The following is a 16,726-nucleotide window of genomic DNA, read 5'->3' as shown; positions in this document are numbered from 1 at the left end:
TATATTTGTAATAAAATGTTTTCGAAATAATAAACAGAATTAAGGTTTCTTATACGTTAACTTTACTTTATGGTATAAGTAAGGTTCATTTTGCTACAAGGAATATCTAGCTATAATTATAATCATATCATCAAAATTATTATAGCAAAATTCACAACTTATATGCAAATCAGTTACAAAATGGTTATGAATTAAAAGCTAATTTTTTTCTCTCTCAGAAATTAACGTTGATCTAGATGATAATATGTCTAGTAAGATCATATTTAGATCTCAAGCAAAGAACATAATTTTGTAGTCTAGATAAGTATAAATCGTACTGCAATCATTGCCTATGGCACAAAACTGATTTTAAGACGTCAATGCGAAATGTTATAAAGATTACAAGTCCTAAATCATCAGGAAATAATTTAGGATCTACGTGGTACGTGCACTACGATATTGCAAGTTCTTGACTGCATTTAGCGTTATATTCAGTGAAAAAAGCATTATTTAACCTCAGGTTACTAAATTGATCTGTGAATTATAATTAAAGGAGCAATTATCTCAGCTAAGACGATAGTCGGAGTAACTCGTTAGCTATACTTGCTCCTTCATTGTTAATAGTATATCAATATCGGGTGTATATTTGAGCAAATATACAATAAAGCATAAGCGCCTTTAAATTATTTCAAGTACTTTATTGACGTTTCCTAAAGATCCTCAAGTAAATTTTTTAAATTATGATTTAAAACGCGCACCTTTAAAGTTAATACGATAAGAACTTTCTCTAATGATAGTCTATTATGCGTTTACAGTAGGTATAATAAAGGCATTAATTTAAGTGATGGACTTCGTATTATGATTTTACTTGCTAGCGTAGTCATTAAATTCTCATTTAACGTTAACAGTACCAAGATATGCTTACAGTATACGCGTTAATGAAGTCACTTATAGAGATAGGAAATAATATAGAAAGTGGAAAAATCAAGCAAGTAGCCAATTCTCCGAATTACAGTACAGGATTTATAGAAAAGGTCCATTATCAGCACTGAGAGCGTTACCCTAGAAAGAGAATACTGTCAGATTATCAGCATAAAATCTAATAAATTTTTAGCCGTATCCTTTATCTGTCGCTTTTTTTCAACTTACAAAAAATCTTAAAAGATATACGATTAAATATGAATATATAAACTAGCTATGACTAGATCTACAAAATTATGCATTCTAAGAATCGAATATATGTTTACTTAATCAGAGAGTCTGCAGCACTCTTTAATTAAGTTAAAAATTATTTCACGCAAATAATTTATCACTAGCAAAATGTTGCATCCGTACAAAATTATAATGAATAGCTTATTTAGGTTTAATGGTGTAAATTACGTTAGAATCGTGTACCTATTGCTGCTCAGGATTTTCGCCATTCTTACCATAATAGTTAAATCGTCGTCGGCGACGACCCCACCATTTCTAAAGTTAAAATTATTGATGGGAATAAACAAAACGATTTTGTAAATGCTCAATAGCAATGCATGCGTTTAGAATAATGAAATATATAAGTTTTAATGCCGTTAAAGACGTTTCTATCTGATATCAGTACCTTTTGCTGTTCAGGTCCTTGACCATTCTTTACATAGTAACTAAATCGTCGACGGCGACGACCCCACCATTTCTAAAGTTTGAATTTTGATGTTAATAAAAAAATGGATTTGGTAAACCCACAGTAACAGTGCATGCATTCAGAATAATGAAATTTATTCAGGTTTAATGCTGTAAAAGACGTTTCTATCTGATAACGGTACCTTTTGCTGTTCAGGTTCTTGATCACTCTTAGTATAGTAGCTAAATCGTCGTCGGCGACGACCCCACCATTTCTAAAGGTCAAATGATTGAGGTGTTCATATATAGTCAGTCTATTATTACAGCTGGCATACTAGCAAAGGCTATCAACTACTACGAAGTAACTCAAAAATAAGGTGTGCACGTACTGCATTAAAGTTGGATTACCTATTTTTATTAAGGGCATATTATCTCATATTATATGAGAAAATCGTGGTTTAATCGCAATAGATGTCTATTTAGTAACTTTGTAAATATTTATATAGCCAGCGTAGACATAAATAATTTATAAACTCAAAATTGTCTGTGCAGCAAACAGTCTAATATAAAATCAATAATTACAGTCTAATTCATTCCAGCAAAGCAATACCGTTTCACCGTATAAATCAATATTTAGAACGATGGTCGCATACAAATACCTTATCGGAAAATAGTTACTGCATAAATGATAAGAATTATACATATGAAGTAGGACTACGAGTTGATCTTTATTGAAAGACTTTCTATCAATACTGTACTAACAGTAAAGTAATTGAGAACGGCATGATAGAACTGTATGACAATAGATATATCACTCCCAATCTGAAGAGATTGTACATGATCACAAAAGGCGATCCATCAAAATTTGTAAATTTGAATAATGCCCAGATACAGTTTTTTAGTATTTGAGCCTTACTTGAACTATTGTATAGTTTTCCATTAATTTAATATCATACAGATTAAGCTTTATACTAGGCTGCAATTCTAGTAACGAAAAATTATGCTATTTGGCACATGTAAATTCTTTTATTCACTCTTCATGAATAAATCGAAATAAACGAATCTCATCTTATCGCTTTACGAAAATGTTTTTACAGATCGTTTGGAATATTTCAGCGTGTTAACTTTAGGACTTATTTACTTGAAAGTCCTTTTATGTTTTAATCGCAAGGGAATTAAATGAAACTGTAATATTTCATTCATAAATCAAAATATTATCGGTCATGTTCTAAATTTCACATTCCTTTGTAAATCTAGCAAACATTAATATGATTGTGTCTAGAGATTAATCAACTTAGACTGTACGGGTAAATATTGCATAGATGCAGGTGTTTATATATTAAGCAAGTAGCAATAGAAATTTATAATGTAGCGTTAAGAAATATCAGTAAATCACCCACAGTTTGTACAATTACTTCAATTCAAAGTACTACAGTTCATTCCGCCTACCTTTCCTTTAAGTGCTATTTCTACCTCTTCATTTGGTATATCTAGTTCGTCGCGATTATCTACCGAAAGCTCTTCACCTTCTTCTGGTAGATTGTCCTTTAGTTCCTCGGTAATCTCTTCAATATCCGACGGTATTTCTTCATCGGCTTTGGTAATAGTAACCAGTAAAAACACAGAAGCGATCAAAAGTAACTTGATGTTCATTATGGCAAAGCTAACGGTAAATCAACAAGCAATGAAAAAATTATCAGTCATGTAATTAAATTTAAGTTTGTCACTATATCACTTCGCTGCTAATTACACTGACTGCAATATCGAAACTTCAGAAGCAATTTATTTCTAGCATTTTATAAGTTAGAATTTTACTCAATGTTAATTTGGTCGGTACAAAGTGCTAGCTTTATCTTGTAAAATTTCAGATCTGAATCTGAATCTAACCAAGACAGGGTCGGCGTTAAATACTAGTAAATAGGCCAGTCTTGACTGACAAGACTTTATTCGCTTTCAAAAGAGGTTGGTCGCAATAGATACAGTATACAATAAATATATTTACCGTATTTTAGTTAATTAGCTAAGCCGACCTCTGTGTAAATAAGTCTAATGTCATGCTAATGTTTATTAGTATCTACAGCTTAGATAATAGGTTAAAAATAGCAATAATGTGTTGGGGTTATATGTAAACCTACCTTAGAACTTGCCTAAAGCTATTACTATTGATGAATAATTGAATTTATGATATTATGATGTTACAATCAGTGATTTTCTTTTGTATACCTAACCAGATCCTTCGTACTATTCGATACAATTACGGTATTTTAGCTACAAAACCTGGGGTAGCTAAGCTTATTACACAAAATGTATAATATCTATTACTAAATGTGAAAAAATCTATTTTCTTAGTGCTGTCAGATGAACGTTGACAGTTGTTAACGGTAAGCTCAATGAACTCTTTTGTGATTTCAAGTCCTGAATCATCATTAAATAATTTAGGATCTACGTGTATTACAATAAAAAATATCACCCCATATCCGACGCTATTGTACAATATACATAATCGCCGCAGGAATAACGTTGAATTTTTTGAAACTAAATAACGCCTAGATACAATTCATTATTACTTAAACCTTGCTTGAACCTTACTTGAACTTTGTATAGTATTTCTTTAAAGTAATAGCATACAAAGAAATTAAGTTGCAGCATATATTGCGTAGTAATTCTAGTAACGAAAAATTATGTCCTTCGGTATACGTTAACTCTTTCATTCACTCTTGACGAATAAGTCACATTAAATGAAGCTCATCCTATCGCCATACGAAAAATTTTTATGAATGTATGGAATACTCCGGAGTGTAGACGTAACAGTTACTTTCTTGAAAATCTTTTATTTTTTAGTCATTAGGGAATTAAAGGATACTGGGATAATTCATTGTAGTGTACGGGTTATTAGCCCTAGGTTCGTAATCTACCAACTCAAAATTCTGAGCTGTTAAAATCGAGCAAATCCCTGATGTGATACAAAATAGTCAACACCGTATAATTGACTTATAACAGTTAACTTTATTAAGGTCCTTGTGTCGTTTGTCGGAGAAGAATTCCAATTTCTCCCCTCGTAATAACAGTCGAAAATGGCTAAGATAAACCAAATAATCGACTTAGCCTCCACGATAACAATTCTATACAACTTATACAAATTATCATCAATTGCGCCTCTACATAAGAGTCATCAATCACATTAGTACTTTGCTTAATAACATTACTTAATATGGCTATCAGCTACGGCCTTATATAGATGCTACGGAGCCAAGCTCCGAAATAATAAAGGCCTAGTTAATTAAAATATCTAATAATATAAATTGTTATTTGTTCCAGTAGTCTAATAAGCGTTAATGAATACTTGTTTATTGATAATAGGTTCTTTTACTAGGATTTATCTCAATAAAGTAAAGTCCTTAAACCTATTACCTGTTGGCAGCTTATCTGTGTAGTCGAGAGTTAGTTCAGCTACAATAAGTCGCCTAAGTCAGTTGGGGACACGAGTAGTCGTGACAACAGCGTTTAAGACCAGTTCGAAAAGGCAATTCGTAACAGTAGCACATACTAAATATTTGCCGTTTCATCATACTAGCCTTATCAACACTTACTTTATTAAGACATACAGTTCTACACTACATACTATCATTGTATTTCCTACACAAAGCTACTGTAATTAGCTGAAATCACTACATTCATTCACAAATTAAAATATCAAAAGTTTTGCTCTAAATTCCACTTTCCAATATTAATCTAGTGAGCAATGATATGATTGGTTCTATAGCTTACTCAATTTAAACTACATGGGTAAATATTGCATAGGTGCAGGTTTCTAAGTAGTATATAAATAGAAATAGAAACTTCCATTGAAGTGGGAAGGAAATATGACTAAGTCATCCACGGTTTGTAGAATTACTACAGTTCAAAGTACTACAGCTCATTATGCATACCTTTTTTTGTGCTCTACCAGTATTTCTGTTTCTTCATCTAGTACGCTTAGTACGTCGCGATCTCCTATAGGTAGCTCTTCAGCTTCTTCTGGAAAATTTTTCTTTAGTTCCTCGCCAATGTCTTCAATTTCAGATGGTATTTCTACGTCGGCTTTGGCAATAATAGCCAGTAAATATGTAACAGCAATCAAAAGTGGCTCGATAATCACGAAAAAATTATCAGCTATGTAAATAACTTTAAGCTTGTCACTATATCACTTCGTTTCTAATTACGCTGACTGTAATATCGCAACTTCAGAAACAATTCATTTCTATTATTTTAACAGTAAATATTCTACTTGATGTTAATTTCACCAGCACAAAGCGATAGGCTTATCTCGTAAAATCTTCAGATATAAATTTGAACGCAAATAAGACAGAGCCAGCGTAAGCGCTAGTAAATAGTCCAGTCTTAATTGACAAAACTTTATTTGCCATCACAAGAGGATGATCATAATTGATACAATATAAAATGATAAAAGTCATTCCTTGAGTTAATTAGCTCAGCCGATCTCTACGTAAATAAGCCCTAGCGCTAAATCATTATTTATTTGTATCTATTGCCTATACAAAAGGTTAACCATAGCACCAATGCATCTGGGTTGTACATGAACCTAGCTTAGAACTTGGCTGAAGCTATGAGTATTGAATAACTGGTTTAATGATATTACAATGTTATATTCAGTGATTCTCATTAGCATACTTGATCAAGTCCTCCATAGTATTCAATAAATTATGGTATGTTACCGCCCTTTAACATCCTCTAAACTTAATTGTAAGACTGTACTGAGGATAAAATTATCGCTATATAGATGAGACCTACAGTATCTCTAGTAATATCATTAAAAGCTAATAGCTTTAAATTCTAACTCAAATTAAGTTTAGGAGTAAACACCAGTTGTAATGCTGTTATTAACATTATGGAGCTAGTAATAACAAGTACAAGTATGGTCATGTTATTAATACTAAGGATGCTCCAGTTTAAATTTCGTAAGAAGCTACAGTAATCGTAGAATTTCGTTCTTATATTGAGTCTAGAAGTTGATAAATGTTGTTCAGTAATTTCTATTTATGATCTTCGGGTTGTAAAAAGGCTAAGGATATAAGTAGTTAAGTTAACACAAAGAGATTGTCTTTTTCGTACTTGAGATTATAGTCTGCAGTTGAAGACATGTTATCAACTTCTAACAGAGTAGTATAGCCCACGCTAGTCAAACTTCACGTAGCGTATAAAACCTATACGTACCGTACGTGTACTTTTTAATTTACAATATTATGGCATATGACTCATTTCAGATTAAAGTTCAGTATAGTTCTTAGTTAATAAATGAACAATATTACCAATATTGCTTAGCCATGTTGTTATCATACGTTATAAACATGTTCTAACTGTAATTTATAAAAATATTTTACATAACACGCTGTTCTTTCCTGGAGTTGTGTATGATCTACGGATTCTATACGAGCAAATTATTCTTTCTAAAGCTGTATTCTACTATTCACCAGTTCTCGAGCAAGTTATTCTTTCCAATAAACTACATTCTTAACTACTCTAATGTTCGTACCATTTGTGTGACCGAGCACATATACGTAGCAATTATCGCTGTCATTTTGCATTGAGCTAAATTATTTTAGGTCATTATCTATGTAAAACTAATATTAATGCATTAGATGCATACAGTTATCAATACGTTACGCATTGTTAAATCCGATAGCATCACATCAATAACTTAAAATTCAATTCATTTATTTCATGATACAATAGTCAATAATTCTTATATATGTTATTCATTAACTAACTCAAATTAAAATTAATGCATTTGTGTCATGGTATTCAATTACCGTGAGTAGTTGCTATACGTAAATATGTGGATTTAGACTATATAAGGGGATGTCGAGTGTTATCTAGGTTCTTATGTAATTCTATTACTAAATATAGTGTAAATGAATACAGTATGACCAAGATCGGTCATTTCAATATTTACGTTGTATAGCTTTAACCATAAGTGGATAACTATTATTCTGTTACGATGGTAATTCCTAAATTTAGCGATAGATTCCCGAATGTAGATATTCTATAGTAGACATACTAACTCGAGACTGTAAAAGATGGATTTAATACCTAGTTAAGATGAATCAGATAATGATACGTTAACTCTAATATGGAAGACATTGTACATAATCTTATACTTGGCTGTCTGAGATGGCCTTAAGTGGAGAAAAGCCAGACCTACTTTGCTGAAGCCTGCAATTCTGCTAATTTGATGATAGTATAAAGAAACCTTAATTTATCTATTTTGAACTAGGTAAGTCTTACTATTTGCTACCGAAATACGTAAGAACGATTGCTTAAACTTAATGGGCTGATTAATTGATATGGAAGACGATAGTTCAGAAAAAATACCTGCTATAATTCTAGATTAAGGATGGAGATTACTAATGGGTACGATATCCATCATAGCTTAGTTTCAACTGTAATTATATTCGGTATAGTGAGAGTACTGTGCCAAGAAATGTGATAAAGCTTATTTGTAACCAATCATCGGATTTTTACTGTAAAGTCTATAGTCGTACGACTGCTAGATCAGATATAAGAGCACAACGTGTAGCGAGCAGTTCGGAGCTTTAGTTAAATGTATTATGATATTGCTAATTTGTAGGTACTTGTCCCACATGCCAAGAGCACAAAACCGTAATTGCGACATACCATAGTGCTTTACTACAGTAGTAATATACAATATCCTTCGAATAGGGTTAACTTTTCTATTGCAACTTCCGCCGTTTATGAGAGCAACAAAAATGCTTAATAATAAGGTGTTAATCTAAATGATAGCTTANACATTACTACCTTACTTACTAGTGTACTAATTAATTCTCATGTAATACTAACAGTAACAAGGTATACCTACTCTATAGCCTTTAATTAAGTCATTTATAGATAGGAAATAATAAAGAAAACGGGAAAATCAAGCAATTTTCTGAATTACGATATAGGATATAAAGACCCATTATTTGCATCGAGAGTAAACAAGTTATTTCAACAGATGTCTCATAAGATATTAACGAGCTTGAGTAATTCTAGTTTTGTGCAATGAAACTTTGGTAATACCATTATTCTGCAGAATGAAATTTAATTCAGCACTACAGTACTGTTAATGATACCTTCATTCTTAGCTTCAAACTAGGCATTCTTTAGCTACCGAAACAATATAGCAAATCCTTAATTGAAAGATTATCATTCGATTTTAGTATGTATACTTTGATATAGAAATAGTCTTTAGTATTCCATGGTGTAAATATATCGCTTGTAACGAAACGGAAGCAGCATAAGATTATTATTTTTTTAAGCTAAACAACATTCGCCGGCAAATATTACAAATGCAAGAAAAACCTAATGGTCAATTCTTAAGTAACTCAAATGCATGTTTGTTATGATTTAGTAAAACGATTATACCTTTTAATATTGCATCCAGGTTCATACGTTACGTTATAGTAAAGAGCTATCAGTGATAATTGTCGGAGTACCTACAACCGATTAGACTTTCATGCCCCAACATGTCTCATAACAATATTATGCATAAAAATATCAATAATTATTGATAATAGCAAAGTTCCCGTTCAAATTAACGCGTATGTATTCTACACAAAGGTAGGAGGATAAGAAGTGTATAGTCGTAGTAATTACTGGTAAATTTCAAAAAGCAAATAAGCCTACGATGTTATCCATAGCTCTTCCATTGATTCATGTTATGAAAGCACGGAAATGGTTATTAATTGTTTTAAAACGACTTGAAATCGATAAAAGTCTACTACTGAATAGCATCATGAAGGTTTTATTTTACATTTATTGTTCTTTTTCTACTGAATGTAAACTATGTGCCATATCACAAAATTTTGTTTTACTAACTCTTCTCAATGCGCTTTATTGACATTAACGATGTGATCACGTTTATTCTTCAAAAATATCATAGACGTTTTCAATTTCGAAAATCGCAATCTTTATTCGGCAGTAAGGATACCATATTCATGTAAATCACAGACAGATACAATGCCTTGAAGAATATGCTATTGCTAAATAAATCACGTTAAATCTAATACCTAAATTACTAACTGAATGACTCTAACGTCGAATTAATTCCTTATTCGTTTAAGACTTTAACAGGGCAGTCATTCTGACAGAATATAAAATACCGCAAATATTTTATACCATATTCGACAGAACGCTTTTTTGTACTCAAGAGGTATCCTTATGAATAAATACAATTAGCGATAAAGAGAATATTAAATTTCGCGAATTTAGTAGGATAAACAATTTGCTAATATTTAATCTTCTGATTTTCTATAGACGAACAACTTGTGATTGAGGACATAAGTACTCTATGACTGCTATCATAAACAAGTGAGAAAGTAACTTTGATACTAAAATCTATTGTAGGTATAGTAAATACAGCACATGCTCTTCCATAATCTAGTTTCGGCATTCTTGCCATAGTACCAACGTCTTCGACGGCGACGCCATCATTTCTGAAATATATCAATTTTAATTAACATTAGAGTACATCGCTTACTTTAATGTTATAAATCTAAGAATTTACGGAACTCTAGTAAATAAAGTGCAATATACTGAGGTAAAAATATAAATTGAAGTCTAACGTTAAGATAGACTGATGTTTAGATTTATACTATAAACCAATAAACTAAATTTTAAGACTCTTTACCAGAATCTAAGTTTTCCTTTTACATAAAGGCAAGATTATAATTTTAGCTAATATTACCTGTGTTTTATCACCATCTTTTCCATAATAATATCGATATCGGCGACGACGGTGCCACCATTTCTATTTTCAAGCATTCAATATATTAGATACAGTCATAAGAAATCTATTTCAATAATTTTTACTTGCAATCTCATAATTGTTTATTTAATAAAAGTAAACTCGATCTTATATGGTTATTGTGGCAATTTTATTACAATGTGCGCGATCGAACAAATTTAAATATCTAGTAATTTAACATGATAAAAATTGATATTTATAATCGTACGGTCTTATACGTGTTATCTAATAAAAAGGCGCGCGATTTAAACATTCACCAAAAATTTAAATATACTGCTAATGATTTACAGCTATTTTACCCCTTGTAAAATAAAGTAATGTTACTCATTCCAGCAGAAACTAATCTTTTACCTGGGCCTTAGTATTATCGCCGTTTCTGCCATAGTACCATCTTTGACGACGCCACCATTTCTAAATTTGTAAATTTATAATTTTCGTTTAATAGCTAATGGTTATCGAAACGGCTACAAGACTAATTTGTAAAAAAGATGCAGATTGTAATTACTATGTCATGTTAATTACAACTGTAGGGCAATTTATTGTCGTATAGCACAATTTGTTAAATTGTGTTATGCATTCAAAAATTACAATTGCCATATATTTTAAAAATTCAGTACAAGCAATGTAAATTACTGATCATTGAAAGTTAATTACTTATGCTTTGTCGCCGTTCTTTCCAAAATTCCGACGTCGACGACGCCACGACTTCTAAAATGCGATAAATAAACCATGTTAAAAACTTTTTTGTAATTTGAAACTTTAATAGTATAATAGAGGAATTAACATTAACTGTAATAGTATCTACTAGCAGAGTTGTTGAGCGTATGGAGATAGATTAGATGTGTAGAATAGTGTAGTAGCCGATTAGCATAGTTGATATTATTGAATGCGATAGAAAGTAACGTAAGTACTGATGAAAAATTGCGATTTCCACTGATCCTCTTTAACAAAAAGAGTACACTCCAATTAATGCTCGATTATCACTCACATAAACCTATTCAACTTCCCTTGAATCTAAATTTATTTTTATTAAGCCATCACTTACTTACAGTAAACATGATACTGTAGGGTGATAAATACTACACTAAGATTGTTTGGACCTTTTATAACTGCCACAAGTTAACTTTAAAACGTTAATTGATACAATCCCCAGGGAGACGTAATACCTGAACTTCAGCATTGTCTTGTTCCTCTATAGCATCTTCATCTGAATCTTCTCTATCTTGCAAGGCGGATTCTTCATCTTCTTCATCTGCTTCTTTTAACGCAGATTCATCTTCATCAGGAATATCTTCTTTTAACTCATCAGTAAATTGTTCAACTTCGGCAGGGATTTCATCAGCTTTGACGGCTACTGCCAAGCAAAGCAACGAAGCGATCAAAAGTAATTTGATATCATCGAAAACCTAAATCAGTACAGAAATAGTTTTCTTGATATTATTATTTACTCATGATCTAAGTTCTACCTACATTGGCAAGAATTAAAGCATTATCGTTTACTTCACTTAAATTTCGGGGTTAAATATGGTAGAAAAAATTACGGAAATTATAACTAATTTATCTAATATAGCCACTTGTTATTAAAATTTACCTTGTCCTTTTTAATCACTGCAGGAAAATACGAACAGCGAATCAAGTGGGTTAAACTTTATATACCTGCGCTTCTAAGGTCTAATGCGAGAGAAAAACCAAATACCGGCAATGTTATGATTATAATAGAACCTTAATGGACTCTTTGTAACTCAATGGAACCTGACATTTAGTATTCATTAGAACTTCGATGAATAAAGGTGTTGCACATCAATAAACTTGGCAGTTGAAATGAAATAAAACGGGGCAGTCCTTGATCATTACTAATTATGTTTTGTCTAAATCAATAATAATCAAATATCCGCGGGCAGTATGAACTTCTCTGACGTCAGTTATGGCCCCTAACAATTTAATCCATTAAGTTGCAATAAATGATTCATTGACAATAACCGCAGCATTACATATCAAAGCACCACTGATAATTCAATCAACTGAAAAAACGAGTAGAGTAATATTTCTGGCAGCAATCTTTACGTCCATATTAAACCTTTTTATACTTCAGATATTAAATGAAACGTGATGATAGCTATAAATCATAAATTCTATGGTTTTACTACACGCGCAATAGCCTAGATTATGCCCAATTAAATTAAAACGTAAGTCATGAATGCAATAAAAATATCAATGACAATTAGTGAACTACTTGTTGAATCGGTCGACTAGCAAGCAGTTCGCATATTGTAGACTTTGCATTATACAAACGTATTATTGTAATCACTAACAAACTCCGCTGATATAGGATCTGTGTTTATAAATGATCTATACAATCACTTTGTGTCAGTATATGCAGTAAATATGTGGATCTGCTTATTAATAATATAATGTTAGTAATCATGGTTAGCACTTTAAGTACATTAGTGTAATAAATAGGCGAGCCTTAGTATCCCGATATTACAATTTGATATTATTTAACAAATTAATAAAATGTTTCGGTCTTCTATAGTTGCAAAACGTGAATCCTTAAGGGGACAATGAAGGGATAATAAAACAAATGTTCCTTTGTTGTTATCATTTAGCAGCAATTTGAATAAATTCAAAGATTCCTAAAACTTTATGCTATTAAAGCACTGATTTTATATGTCTTCTTTATCTCTAATTTACCATCTATTTTTATAAAATAATTACTAGAAACGCAGCTAATTGTTTTTGACTGTCTGATATTTGCATGGTTTTATATGCAGTAAATTTCAAAATTGAAAAGTAATCTTCAGGTAACTTTTTCTAATTATGTCTTTTCATACTGACATGTAATTACCGTATTCCTTATTTAGTACGGTAACTAGGTTCATTCCTTAAAGGGACTATAAATTTCAGACGGAAAGCTCTATTATCTTCAGGCGTCCCATTAAATTAGTACTACAGTAATCGTACGTTATCGGCAGCTATTCTTATAAATCAGTCGGATAAACTCCTATATACCGTAATATGCTCGTTCAAACATTATAGTTCGGTTTAGGTCCGTTACTGATATTAGCCAATTATACTCAATCATTAAAAAGTGCTTTGCATATCGACTTTTAAATGCATGATAATTCATAAAAATTCAGGTATAATCAACTACAGTGTCTGATTAAAATACACTTACAAAATTGAATAGTCATCAATGACCCAATAAAATTAACAACAAGCTTCCGTTATTATAACAAAGTCATTAATATGACTCCAGGGAACAGTTTAATTGCTTGACGACAGATCTAAGACATTATCATATGCAATTATAATTAAAGCAGGAAGCCTGATTATATTCGAATAAATGTTTGATACATGCTGTGTTTCCTATTATTTTCATCAATTCAATGGCGTCCGAGATTGCTAAACAAATTTTATTGTTAATGATTTATACATTGATTTGCATCAAAATTATCTTTTGAGCTGAAAGGTCACACCTTAACAATAGTTTTATAGGATTGCGAGCTTCATTCATTCGTGCTACAGTTTAGTAAACATCATTAATTACTAGCCCCAAGGAAAAATCTAAAGTTAATGAATGTTTTTCTTTCTTCTACTTTGTTTAGTTTGAGTAAGAGCCAGATAAGCTACGTCTTAATTGGTCATAAACTAGTCGTATTAAATATAAAATGACGAAAGTCTACAGTCACTCTTAACTTATTATTTAAATTAAGGAATTACGATATGGTACAAGTTATATTTGTGACAAAGTGTTTTCGAAATAATAAACAGAATTAAGGTTTCTTGTACGTAAACTTCACTTTATCATATAAGTTAGGTTCAGTTTACTATAAAGAATATCTAGCTATAATTATAATCATATCATCAAAATTATTATGGAAAAAATTCACAGCTTATACAACAATCAGTTACAAAATGATTATGAGTTAAAAACTAATTTTTCTTACAATATATTGTACCAGTAATAGATATAGGACAAAAAATCTAAACTTGCCCGAAAACTAAACAATGTCACTACACTATTAATGGTTACAAACTATTGTAACTATTAGTATAGATTATTAGTATAGGTGTGACGGTGTTATATACTGTATTAGAGTAGAAATATCTATGTTAGGATAAGTTTGTTAGCCTATCTTTATTTAGTTAGCTTCTAATTTGGATATACTGTACTTTAATATAGCATTGACTTTTTATGACTGTCACGGTACGAACTACCGTGAAGAAATAGCTATCTAAATTAGGTTAATATAATATAGTGATATTATATTACAACTAGTTACTTACAATAGGAATTACTCTAATTATAAATGTGTTACAGTAAATTTATTGCTGTGCTGTAATGTGTACTGAAATGATTCTGTGAATGGACATATTGTAGTCCGACTGTGAAAAACTAGTTAGTAGATGTTCTCACCCAAGTATTTTTATAAGATGACTTGTGAATGTTAGCTGCTGTAGAAGGGTATATAAACCCGTCAGATAGTTGAATAAAGCAGTTCTCAATTGTATAGTTGTTTTAACGTAGAATCAAAGGCGTCTAAATTCTTGTAAGTAGGGATAATGAATCCCGGAGACTATAGTAATTTAGAGATTTGTTTTACGTTATCCTTGTCACGAAGCTGGTTTGTGACAATGACAGAGACACATATACACATACTGAAATTAATAGTTATAATAGGGAATGCAAATCATCTACTTGCAGTTCGAATCATTGTGATTGTAATTTACTTACGGTAGATTGTAAATTATCGTGGAAATGTTCCGCGATAGGACATATCGTAATCTGACTATTCTGTATTAGTCACCAGATGTCTATGTTCGTAAATATTGTTGTCTGCATTAAGGGAACAGTAGCTATAATTAATATCTAATTCAGTAAATAATTCCAAAGTTAATCGTACTAACTATGACTTATGAACTGTTGAGGGATAGTATATAAATGCAGTATATCGTGTAATAAAGTGGATTCTCAAACTTAGTTTTTTAACGTAAAATACGAGGCGTCTAAGTCTTTCTGTAGTCTGCTAGTAGAGCAAAAGTGTTTGTGATAGTGCAGATATCATTCCTTGATACGTGGTTCTAGGAATTGACTTATTGATCGTACATTACGTTATCTTGTTGCAAAGCTGTTTTGTGACAATAGGTTACTATTATATCGCATTAGAATTTTCACGCTGTCAATAAGGTCTACCCATATCTGAAGTGAATAAATAAGCTAGCCAACTTTCTTCACTACTAACAGCTAGCTACAGTATAGATAACATAAAGATAAATTAAAATCATAAATGTTTACTAGAATATTCTTTAATTAATAAAATAGTGTAATTTGCGCTCGCAAAACTGTTCTTGGAAATATGATTCGATTGTTAATTTCAGAAACTGTTGTAGTGATAGAGATTAGTTTTAAATTGTGTTGTCAATGGGAATTTGGGGTGGTATCTTTAAATTAATTTTTTTCGTACATTATTGCAAGAAAGTATGGCTAGTGGTTAATTGTCCAACTAAATAGCGAGTAAAATGAATTAATAGGAATGAATCTCATATAAATCTATATTAGAATTAATTTACTATAGAGAATGTATAATTTGTATATGTTTTGAATATCACTTGTGTACGTGCTAACCTTGCTAAAGGTATAAAGAGCTTCATACTTAAATATCTGAAAGGAGAAATATGTACAATTGATGAAACTGTAGTGAAAGTGCTTATTTATTAAAGGTTTTTACCTAGAGTGAAGCATTTCATAAGTACTTAACTGACTAAGGTAGTTTAATTAGGTCAAAGTGGCTGAAGACACTTAGTAGCAACCAAGTTAGAGCTAGCTATACTTTCATATTTAGAAAGTTATCCGTATCACAATTGTAGTAGTGATACGACGAAAGCTATAGTTATTTCAGTGATATGATTTCTTTAGGCGATTGAAATTTTCCTTGGAAGATGTTAAATTAAGTTTAAAGATATTGCTTTAAGTACGATATTTACTACTTGCCTTCATGTCATTTCTTTTCAACACTATCTTAGAAAGATCTGGCAAAACTTAGAAACATTCTACAACATATGTTCGTAAACTTTATCAATAGACAAAAGCAAGCCTATTATTTCGTTTCTTTTGAAGTATATCGAAAATCACAATTAATGTTAGAGTAAATTAATGTATGATATTTAATTGCTACTGAAACTCATTTATCTCGGAAATAATATTTTTGAAACAATTTCTTAATTAATCACGAAGTGATCATAAAAACGAATCAGTCTCTTAACCTCTTCAGATAGACATAGTATTTTATTGTCCAAAGTACAATTAACATGCAAAATATAACGATTAGGAAAACTCTATACTAATCA

General features: G+C 31.1%; 2 protein-coding genes across 2 annotated transcripts; both read right to left on the bottom strand.

Moving 5' to 3' along the window:
* Window positions 1-889: 889 nt before the first annotated feature.
* On the bottom strand, window positions 890-3,228 carry TRIADDRAFT_63920 (uncharacterized protein; the record flags this gene model as incomplete). Its single annotated transcript, XM_002111674.1, has 5 exons — window positions 890-1,041; window positions 1,375-1,446; window positions 1,577-1,648; window positions 1,779-1,850; window positions 3,025-3,228. The coding sequence occupies 4 exons, from the start codon at window positions 3,226-3,228 to the stop codon at window positions 1,375-1,377; spliced, it is 420 nt and encodes a 139-aa protein (XP_002111710.1). The 3' UTR covers window positions 890-1,041.
* Window positions 3,229-4,427: 1,199 nt separating this feature from the next.
* Window positions 4,428-7,153, bottom strand: TRIADDRAFT_56031 (uncharacterized protein; the record flags this gene model as incomplete). The annotated part of the gene is made up of 4 exons (XM_002111673.1): window positions 4,428-4,528; window positions 4,987-5,039; window positions 5,505-5,701; window positions 7,109-7,153. 4 exons carry the CDS (start codon window positions 7,151-7,153, stop codon window positions 4,428-4,430), a joined length of 396 nt encoding a protein of 131 aa, XP_002111709.1.
* Window positions 7,154-16,726: the final 9,573 nt, after the last annotated feature.

Source organism: Trichoplax adhaerens, genomic scaffold, assembly GCF_000150275.1.
Source record: "Trichoplax adhaerens TRIADscaffold_4 genomic scaffold, whole genome shotgun sequence".
Lineage (NCBI taxonomy): Eukaryota > Metazoa > Placozoa > Uniplacotomia > Trichoplacea > Trichoplacidae > Trichoplax > Trichoplax adhaerens.
The sequence above is the reverse complement of the archived record's forward strand: the minus strand, read 5'-3'. Positions and strand labels throughout refer to the sequence as shown.